General features: G+C 33.8%; 2 protein-coding genes and 1 non-coding gene across 3 annotated transcripts; 1 reads left to right on the forward strand and 2 right to left on the reverse strand.

The window, feature by feature from the left end:
* Window positions 1-1141: 1141 nt before the first annotated feature.
* LOC141516915 (olfactory receptor 5I1-like) lies at window positions 1142-2077 on the reverse strand. Its single transcript, XM_074227872.1, has one exon. The coding sequence runs from the start codon at window positions 2075-2077 to the stop codon at window positions 1142-1144; it is 936 nt and encodes a 311-aa protein (XP_074083973.1).
* Window positions 2078-7365: 5288 nt separating this feature from the next.
* Window positions 7366-8300, reverse strand: LOC141516917 (olfactory receptor 5L2-like). Its single transcript, XM_074227873.1, is given in 3 exon segments — window positions 7366-7524; window positions 7526-8056; window positions 8058-8300. Coding segments are annotated over 3 exon segments (933 nt in total).
* Window positions 8301-10833: 2533 nt separating this feature from the next.
* On the forward strand, window positions 10834-10960 carry LOC141519762 (small nucleolar RNA SNORD22). Its single transcript, XR_012477404.1, has one exon. It is a non-coding gene; the product is annotated as a small nucleolar RNA SNORD22 (small nucleolar RNA).
* The last annotated feature ends 274 nt before the right edge of the window (window positions 10961-11234 follow it).

An 11234-nucleotide genomic window follows, 5' to 3' on the forward strand; every position in this document is an offset into this window, starting at 1 on the left:
CCTCCTTTTTACCAATGCTATCATCCATGAAGATCTTGACAAGGACATATAAGCCACCCTTCAATTATATCCCATTTAATTGAATACACAGGTTCTCTACTTACAAGATATTTGGCCAAATTTATTATATAAATAGAATAAAAAGGTCCTGTACTCCTTAAGGAATGATTTTTACTTTAATTGAGGTGGCCTAGCAGGAATTTAATTAGAAATGCACTTGATTTGATGATCAAATAATTTTTTTTTACCATGTAATTGGGAAAGTCAATAACTCTTTCAATCCTTTATCTATCTACAAAAAAAGAGAAAAGTAGATGAAATAATCTTTAAACTTTCTTTCAACAGTGAATGTATGATACTTTAATGCAATTATGCTAATTAAACAGACAATATTAAAAAAGAAATACCTTAAAAATCAGAAAGAAAGAACTAATCACTTTGGGAGGATTCAGAAAACCCTCAAGAATGAAATGTTATTATGTACTACATATAGTCAAACAAGTCTTTCAAAACATTGGAAATATAAAGACAAATATACAAAAGTTTAAGTTCTCAAAGAATTCACATCTTAATGGGCAAGAAAATACATAAAGAAGGTATTTGCTGCAAGTCAGATATGGTCTTATAGTCATCAGGATACATTATAAATAGTAATGTCTCTTTCCCTAATGTACTTTCAATGATAGAATTAGATCAATTTCTGATGTTGACCCATAATCATGCCAAGGATTTTGGTTTCAAGTTTGAAAAATCAAATGCTAAATATGTGAATTTTTTTACATTTTCCCTAAGTATTTTATTTCTTCCAGGAATGAAAATAAAAATAAATTAGATGGTGAAACAGAGATTGTAACCAATATATTGAAGTCTTAGTTGAAACTGTTGATTTGTATCCTTCAGACATATTTAAAATTAGAAAGCTAAAATTATCATAGGAACCAAATACCAAGTCAAATTTGACCAGAATTAATGGGTATTATAAAGAAACTAATAAAAGAAAAGATACATTTTCCCCATGTGAAATTCAAGACCTAAGCCATAGGTGTCCTTTGTGAAATTACTCCAGTAGTAGTTAAAATGAAGCCAGGGACTGAATTTGTGCTGCCTAATGCAGAATGGCAAATGTCCTCCTTCAAGATACTTATTGAGAAAGTACTTTTTGGTGGATTATCTTTCTTAAGGCATTCTTAACATCTTTGTTTCTCAGGCTGTAAATGAGTGGATTCAACATGGGGATGATAAGTGTATAGAAGACTGAAGTCACTTTGTCGATATCTAGAGAATGATCTGTGCTTGGACGTAAATAAATGAAAATCAAAGTCCCATGGTAGATGGTAACTACAGTCAGGTGGGAAGCACAAGTAGAAAATCCTTTCTTTCTCCCTTCAGCAGAACCAGTTTTCAGGATGGTGACTATGATGTAGGCATAAGAGAGGAGGACAGTCAAAAGACAGATAGCTTCAACGAGACTCGCAAAGACTACTAGAACAATATCATGGACATAAGTGTCAGAACAAGACAAGGAGAATAGAGGTGAAATATCACAAAAGAAATGATTAATTTCATTAGAACAAAAGGACAGTTGAAATGTGTTTGTAGTATGAATAATGGAACTCATGGTTCCACCCAAAAAGGCTCCAAAAACTAATTGGCAGCAAACTGTCTTCGACATTACTGCAGTGTACAGCAGTGGGTTACAGATTGCTACATACCGGTCATAAGCCATAGCAGCCAAGAGAAAAGATTCTGTATCCACCAAAGAACAAAAGAAGTATAATTGTGTTGCACATCCATTATAAGAAATAGTTTTCGTCTCTGAAAACAAGTCCACCAGCAATTTTGGAGCTATGACTGAAGAATAACAAGCATCTATCAATGATAAAACACTGAGAAAAAAGTACATCGGGGTGTGGAGCTGTGAACTGCTTGTGATCAATGTAATCATTCCAAGGTTTCCCAATAAGGTCACGGTGTAGATGAAGAAAAATATTAAAAATAGGAAAACCTGAAGTTCTGGGTGATCTCTGAAACCCAAGAGAAAGAAATTGGTCACCATGCTACAATTCTCTTTGTTCATTTCTGTAGTCCGCTCTGATCTCTGGTCTGTGTAAGAATAAGAATGGTTAGGAAAAAGGTACAGAGCAGTGATCTCAAACTTTCAACCCCAGGGCACAAATTTTTCAGGATTATAAGAATCAGACCAAAGTGGAATTGAGAAATATTTAAGAATATAAATAATAATACAGTGCAACAGAGATGTGCAGTTTTCTAAATGAATAGACTGTATTCATGGACATTTATGGATTTTTTTAATGACCCTCCTGCATTTCTATTTAAGTTTGAGACCAATGACCTGGAGCACTTGATGGTGCTAATGTACAGGGGAAGGGTGGCATGGTTTTGTTTCATTAGATTGCCCTTAAATCAACCATTCATATATGCCTAGCATGTTGTGAGGAAATATTTTCCCTTTCCAGTTCACTTTTGCCCCTATCACTTTTTACTTTGTTCCAATTGTTTAATGCTATGTAGAATTTCTTAAATTTTCCTGACTACAGTGACATTGTTTTCTGTTATTTGTCAGATTCTAAATGCCCTCTAGGCAAATGTATGTAGAAGCACAGATTTTTTTCTAAGACCTTCCCATGAAATCTAAATGAAGCATATAAAGGCTGAGCTTTTTTTATCTCCTTTTCCGTGTTGCCCATGTTTTCACAGGTTTTAAATGAAAGTATTAAAAAATATGCCTGGATTTTTTTCCACAATTGACTTCATATTTAGTTGACTTTATTCATCTGGACAGACAGTGATTATATTGCTTCCCAAAGATCATATAAATCCTGCAAAATCATAACTAAAATGAGACTAGACTGATGAATGCAATTATCCTACCTCAATATCCCCTCTCATATTCTACTTTAAACCACAGTTATTGTCATCAATATTACACCCATGGGACGGCTAGGTGGAGTAGTGGATAAAGCATCGGCCTCGGAGTCAGGAGTACCTGGGTTCAAATCCAGTCTCAGACACTTAATAATGACCTAGCTGTGTGGCCTTGGGCAAGCCACTTAACCCCATTTGCCTTGCAAAAACCTAAAAATAAAAGTGACCTAGGAGAAAAGTTATTCCCATAGAGCAAAGAAGACTAAGAGTAATTTTCCTTTTAAAAGACTGCACTCAGGATGCTTTGGCACACTATCACTGTATTCTGACATTCTGAAGCAATCAACATTTTGGAAGGAGGTTGCTATTCTGCTTGAAAGATTTAGAGGATTTTGGTGGGTATTTTAAAGATTGATTGAAAAGGATAGGAAAGACCAATGTTGAACCTGCATTCAAGAAAAGACATTCTGAACTGTCTCTCTAAAACCTTCTGTGTGACTTTGGAAATGTTATTTAGCTTAAGATTGTGTTCTTATATTTGAAATTAAAAACAAAAGAAATCTTTATTATGTACCTTCCAGGTTTATTTTGAGATTCAAATAATATGTCAAGCTTTTATTTCAATAACTTAAATGGAAACATCCATATCAGTTAACAGAATGTTTTATTTTCATCAGTTGTATTTACAAATGAAAATTTGCAAGTGAATATGATTTTATTCTATCATAGTCTGATAAATATGGAATATTTTCTCATTCTAATTACTCATCTCAGCCAAGATGTCTAGGTTTTGCTGATCAGAGTTTTAATCTGTTGGCTGTCTTCATAAACTATGATATTACTTAGGGACCAAGATTGAGAAAAGCATCCAGGTGGTCCTTCAGAACTATAACAAACACCCCCTGCCCTGAACCACAAAAGACCATATGTTTTAATGGTAGAAAGGGATGCATTTGACATTTTTTAACGTATATTTTGTTTGTACTAGAATTTTTTTTAATCCCTGACCTTTCTCCCTCCATTTCTTTGTACTCCAGTTGCTTAGCTAGTTCATTATGTTACTGAATGCTTATTTTTGCTTCCATGATTTTTGAGTCTTTGTCTGTTTCTTTTATAATGTTTCTGTCTTTCCTTTACTCATCAGGGGTTACCAATCACCATTTTCACTTGATATGCCTGTGACTGCCCCTTTCCAAACATTGCAATTTGTTTAGAATGTATTAAGCAGATGATTAAATTTCTCATAGTACTGTTTAAAATGAAAGTGAGCAGACTAAAAATAGAGGATGTAAGGTATTAATGTGCAACATTCATGAGATTTAGTATATTCACTTTGACATTCAAAAACTTTATTTTCTTCATTTCTAGTTATTCACTTTTTATGGTTAGATGAATTTATGAATTATGGAGGTCTGGAAAGGCAAAGTTAGTCTTTATCTATGATTCATAGAATACTTTAGTATTTCAAGTCATCATCATCATCATCATCATGATCAGCACCATTATAGACTGGGTCTTCCTATTTTGCTCAAATTGGAAGTATAGTGACTACACATGGACTTGATTCTAATAATGACCTCTTTGGAAGTTTTGACCCATTCTACTGTCTTGTTTCAGTCTTCTTCCTTAAAGAACTCTATGACTCTCTTCTGGGAAGTTCACATATAAGAATCAGATTCACTGAAGATACCCCATAGATTTAAAACTATCACAAGTACAGAAATCCTGACCTCAAGTAAACTACCTGTTTCATCATTCTCTAGTAACTGGGATTACAACACATGTAGCCATGATCAGTCTCATTATCTAGATTTTCAATGTCCTTTTAAAAATAATAGCTTTCAGAACTCAGTATATTTGCCCAGATATTATCTATCCAGGTTAAAAGAGAGTAAGGATCCCTTTTTCCTTGTCTTGAACTCTATTCCTATTAATGCAGCTTAAAAATTATATTCTGATTTTTAATATAATAACATTCATATATATGTATATATATACATATATATATACATATATATATATATGTTATGGACCACTAAAACCTTCTGACTTTTGTTTGCTTTATTTAATTAGAGAAATGGTTCTCTAGCAACAGATTTATCAATTTACCTCAATGACGTGGCTCCCCCTCCTTTCACAATTTAAGGGTAGCATCACTTTGTTAAACTGACACAATATACATTCCTGTTTGATCATCATTAGCCTTACTGAAGCACAGAAGTAAATATAAGTATTGTCAGCTCCACACATAGTCAGTTATATAGACGTGCATTATGGAGCCTGGCCATATCACTTTTATGTTATTTTTATCATTTGTCCCTTATAGCTACGCTGTACTAGATAAAGAATGTACAACTAACATCACTTTGTGAAATCAGAATTGATGGTCCAAATGACTTAATCAAAGTTTTAAAGTTAAAGCAGTGACAGAGAAAGATAAGAAACTAGATGTCTGAAGAAGACTCAGGCTTCTTTGTTTATGATGAAAATATGACAGAATTTAGAATTGTAAGGAACGGGAGAAGCCATTTCAATTCTCAGATTTTATATATTAGGAAAACTATTCCTAAGGAAGTCACACAATTTATTCATGTATGCAGACATTTTGACTATAAACCAAGGGTTTTTCTCTGCTGGTACACAACATTGTGACATATATATTCTTTGCTTCCCATAAAGTATCTTATTGTTTTTTTGATAGAAGGATTTGGCTTAAAAATGTTTACTATTGTTATAAAATTATATAAATTATATCCCCTAAATAATTTTATCTTTCTCTTCTTAGGCTGTTACATAATCTGTCTGTGTTTGTATGTGTGTGTGTGTGTGTGTGCATGTGTGTGCATGTTCATGTGCATGTACACAAGGGGAAAAATACTTTTAAAACTAAAATTAAGGAACTAATCATTTTCTAATAAATGAAGGAATCCCAGACTTTAAAAAGGATGGTCTCCTGTCTTGTATTAGGCATTCTCTCAAAAGCAGAGTACTCACCGAATAATCAACTTTCTGCTTACTTGCTTTCCTTGTAAATTCTACGTGCTTTAGATGGATGAGGTTTCCGTGGAAAAACTGAGTTCTCTTAGGCTACTTATATCTGAGAATCAAGCACATTATATTTTCTAAAGCATGATATAAACCACCCCTACACCAGGGCACTACATTTTGTGTCTCAAATGTAATCCCTGTTTCCTGAAGAGAAATGAGGAGCTTTTATATTTGACAAGTCACTTCCCTGGTAGGATCACTCAAAGTACTCTCAAACTTTGGTACATCTAATTGCCAGGTCCCCAAAGACACAGACATGTGGGAAATCGTGGCCTGTACTCAAGAGAAACTAATAATGTTTAAGATGTAATTTGTTTTTTCACCATTTTCAGAAACATGAAAGAACCACATCAAGGCACTGAAAATGACAGATCTTTGAAAGTATAGAAAGATGCTAGTTACTCTCTGTTTTAGATAATTAGTAAATTGATAATCAACTTCACCTATCAGCTTTAGGAGATGCAAATTCCAAGGGATTTCCCTAACTTTCACATTTGATAATGTTAATTAAATATTCAATAAACTACAATGATTGCCTAGAATCTCTAGAATAACATATAAATGTGGTTTTTAAAATTCATCAAGCTCCATTAAGTAGATTTTTTTAATTGTATTTTTATATTCAGGGCCTGTAGGGATTTAATGAATACCCTGGCATTGTCAGGGGGCCCAACCAATTTCTTAAGCTTTGTCTATATATGTTAGTGAAATCTTGGATTCATTAAAGTTTTGAAATTCAGTGAATTATATATAGAGAGCATGCCTTTTTCCCTGCAGTATAAGCTTCCTTTATGCCAATTGTCATGGTCCAAATTAGGGTATATGGAAATATGCAGATAAAAAAGTCTGATTATGCTTGATATCCCATGTACCTAGCAGGACTCCTGTTCAAAATATCAATTTCTACATTAATTATTCTATATAAATACATATACATATATATGCATGTCTATATCTTTCCATTAAATTGAGTGGGACTAATTAACAAATCTATCAATATATGATATTTATATCATTATTAGTGATGATGAGGAGGAGGAGGATAAAAAATGAATATGTTCAGAGTAAATATTGAAGTTTTCCAAATTCTGAATAAATACATGTTAATAAATGCATGTTATTTAATCCTTGTTAATCCTTGTTGTTATTAGCCCCATTAAAGTGGAAGATATTCTAGATCAAAGATGGTAATTAGCATTCTCAGCCACACAGCACATGATGATATAAAGAAGAATTAGAATCCAGACTTTCTGGGTAAATGTATGACATTTTATTATTCTTTAAAACAAATATAATGCCAGTACCACACCAAAAAGTGCCTTCGTATAAAATTACACAGGAGAAAGCTCAGGAGTAGGCTAAAATGCTTCATGGATATTGATATAAATTTTTATTCTCCTCCTCCTTTCCCCATTTTAGGACACAGAAACACTATTTCAGAACTATCACTTTTCTGAGGGCATCTTTTACATCCTTGTTCCTCAAACTATATATGAGAGGATTTAGCATTGGTATCACCACAGTGTAAAACACAGTAGCAACTTTGTCTGAATCTAGGATATTTCCAGAACCTGGTCGGCAATAAATAAAAAAGAATTGTGCCATGGAAAACCACAATGGCAGTGAGGTGGGAGGCACAAGTGGAGAAGGCTTTGCGCCGACCCTCAGAAGAGCGGATTCTCAGGATGGTGATGAGGATAAATATGTAAGAGGTGAGGATGATAATGATGGTGGTGATCTCATTGAAACTGGCTACTATAAAAAGCAGCAGTTCATTGATTGAAACATCAGAGCAGGACAGAGATAACAATGGAGGGAGATCACAGAAAAAGTGATTAATGACATTGGATCTGTAAGAAGATATTTTAAGGGCTAAACATGTGTGAATCAATGAACACACTGTACCACAAATATATGAGCCACACACCAACTGGATGCAAAGTTTCTGAGACATAGCAATCATGTATAACAGTGGATTACAAATGGCTACAAAGCGATCATAGGCCATTACTGCCAGTAATATGATTTCAGTGATCACACATGTGCAGAACAAATAGAACTGTACAGTGCAACCCAGGAAAGAGATGACCTGATCTTCTGTTAATATATTAACCAGCATTTTTTGGCACAATGATGGTAGAATAGCAGAGATCAACGAAGGACATGTGACTAAGAAAAAAATACATAGGGGTATGAAGACGTGGGCTGATCTTGATCAGGATAATCATTCCAAGATTCCCCAAAACTGTGATAGCATAGATCACTAGGAATATGAGGAAAAGGAAAATATAGAGTTCAGGATGATCTGAAAATCCTAAGAGTAAAAATTCGGTAACCACAGTGCAATTTTCTTCCTCTTCCATCATTTCAGTATGCTGAAGGTTGAATAAAGTATAAATGAAAAAGACTTATTAAAGGGTCCAAAACATTTGATTTAAAATTATTACATATATCACATGACTATATATGTATTCATTATCTTTGTTTCTGTATTTTAAATATCATAGAAATATAATCAAGTTTAAGTGCACTTTGCAGAGACACTACCCACATCAAACAACATCCATGATGACAGATAGTATTTAGATCAACACCTCATATAGACAAAAATAACCTCAAGGACAGAGGCAATATAATGAACATACATACTACCTATATGATGTAAATCTCTGTGCTATCTCTGTAGGTTCCAAATGTAATAAAAAATAAATGTACACGCTCTCAGGCTGCCTGTATCAGCACATATGGTGTACAACTTGGTCCAAGTTCAATAATAATTGCAATCTAGACTGTATAATTGTGCCAATCCAAAGAAACAGAGAAAAATCTCTCTCTCTCTCTCTCTCTCTCTCTCTCTCTCTCTCTCTCTCTCTCTCTCTCTCTCTCACACACACACACACACACACACACACACACACACACACTCCTTCATACAAATATTATCATTTAAAAAATGGAATATGAGGCATACTTATGAGGGACTTCTCAAGTATTCAATAAAGCCAAAGATGAATGTTTGAATTTTGAAATCAACATTTTTCCATACCCTAGGAACAACTCTTTGATATGATAGATGAAACTTTTGCCTAGTTTAGCATTCACAATTAACTCAATTTCTTTATTCAGCAAAAGTCATACTACCAGGGCAGCTAAGTGGCACAGGGAAGACAAGAATTTACCATTAGATTAATCACCTACATGTCATTTAAGTTCTCCAAACCCCAAATACCTCTTGTACAAAAATGAGAGATTAATGTTTATCATATCTACCTCATAGGTTTACTGGGACAGTTAGTGATAAAAAAATAGAGGAACCCTTTAATCTTTGAAGCTCTATGTAAATACTGCTATTGCATCATTCCTTCTAGAAGTTAAGCTTCTTCAAGATTTTGGCTCCATATATTCTTTTGTGTAACTTCAAAAATCCAGCAGAGTTATGACTAACAAAGACTTTTCTTTGGGGAGCCAGTTACCTTTAAATTCTGATTTGGTAAAATGTAAACACATGGCATGACAATTTGCTACATGGACCCTTTTTATCCTCTAGGTTCCCTTTTCAGCTCTTCATTTAATAAGCAAAGATTAATTTAGTAATTAAACTGAGAAGGAGATAAGGAGTGATTAACTTATGATAGTAATGTGACCAGTCAGTTTGGAAAGTGAAAGAAATTGCTCATACCAGAAAGAGAGTCTTCCCTTGACCAAAATATGAATACATTTGGAGAGGAGAACGAGAGAGGTAGATATCATCAAACTAAGTCTCTCTATTTCTTTGATTCAATGAGAATCAAGGATTGTTATCTTTATAAAGGGAAGGGATTTTAGAAGTTAATTATCCATTTTTTTTCATTTTACCTTTGAAAAATGAGGCTGAGAGAATGACGTAAAAATTTCTACTTCTCATAAGCAGTAGCAGTGCTAGAAAATGTTCCCTGTTTATACCATGAAAAGAAAAACCAATCCAAAATGCTCAACTTTAGGAAGAAGGTAGTTCTCTTGTTTAATTAACAGAGGACAGTTCTTGGAACGTTTCCAAGAGAAGGGCTAACTGAAAACAGATGGTATTAATTGAAGGGTGAACAGAAGGAGACTTTGATTGTGTGTCTGTCACAAAGAGAGAACTGAGATGAACATTTGGAAACATTATTGAGCCCATATATATATCCGGGAATACATTTCATTTGTGAATGGGGCTTTTTTCTGGTAGTTTTTCAAGTACATATTTTGACTATTGACTCTAGTCATCTCTTTCTCTCTTAAGGCAGATAAAAAAAAAGGGTTATGAGACATCACATATGAAACAATTTCCAAATCTTGAAGCACTATATGCTTCTGAGTGTTATTCATTGTTAATAGTATTATTTTCTGTTATTAATAATAGCATTATTATCTAATGTTCATTTTTCCATTCATTGGAGTATAAAAGCAATCTTCACAAATGGATTCTGTAACAAAGCAGGGTGAAAGTAAACAGAACTCTAAATTAAGAGCAGAGTTAAAACATTCCTTTATCTGCAATAGATTTTTTAAATTATTTCTAATAAAAAAAATCATATACACTGCATTTTTATTTTACCTAGTAAAACATGCTGAAACTTCAAAAACAATCCATGGGCAGAGAGAGATGACTGATTCTCTCAGAAAATGTCTATATATTCAATGCAAGGGATATAAAATTAATTTTCCCCCTGAGAATTAAGTCCCCAAAGAATGCTCTTGAAATGAGGGATCTCTGTGGCTTGTAAACTATTAATCAAAACAAATGCATACCCTCTCTGGGCACTTAGATCAAAATTTTATCTCCCCTAACAGGGGAGGAAATGAACAAACTCCATGATATACATATGATTTCAGTGAACATTTGAATTTTTTCATCTTTTAGACATGATGACAAAGACTTGCTATTAAATTAATATTGTTCCTGTCTTACTCCTTGACCTTGCCCCAGAACCTGCAAAGGTTGAACCCACTGGGGCTGGCTAGGAGGTGTGAGGAAGGTCTGTTCAGAGAGAACTGTCTGAGGGACCTTTACCCATTTGGGGCTACCCTAAAGGCTTGGTTGCATCTACTGTCCCATTTCTGAGTGCCTTCCAAAATAACACTTATTTTCCTCTCAAAGGAACTGGAACACAAGAAGATTGTGCCAGAACACAGTACACTATACTACATGGTATCCAGTCATTCTGTCAGAAGAAAATGAAGTTTTTCTTGTTTTTTGCAAATAAAGTTTTTTATTTCTCTTAAAAAAATTAATATCATTGTCCTCTTGGGTCAAAATTATTTGTTTCAATTATATAGAA

The sequence above is a fragment of the Macrotis lagotis genome, chromosome 3 (assembly GCF_037893015.1).
Source record: "Macrotis lagotis isolate mMagLag1 chromosome 3, bilby.v1.9.chrom.fasta, whole genome shotgun sequence".
Lineage (NCBI taxonomy): Eukaryota > Metazoa > Chordata > Mammalia > Peramelemorphia > Peramelidae > Macrotis > Macrotis lagotis.

Excerpts from the sequence above, each read along its gene's own strand:
- LOC141516915 (XM_074227872.1), bottom strand. The coding sequence starts at position 2,077 with ATGAACAAAGAGAATTGTAGCATGGTGACCAATTTCTTTCTCTTGGGT.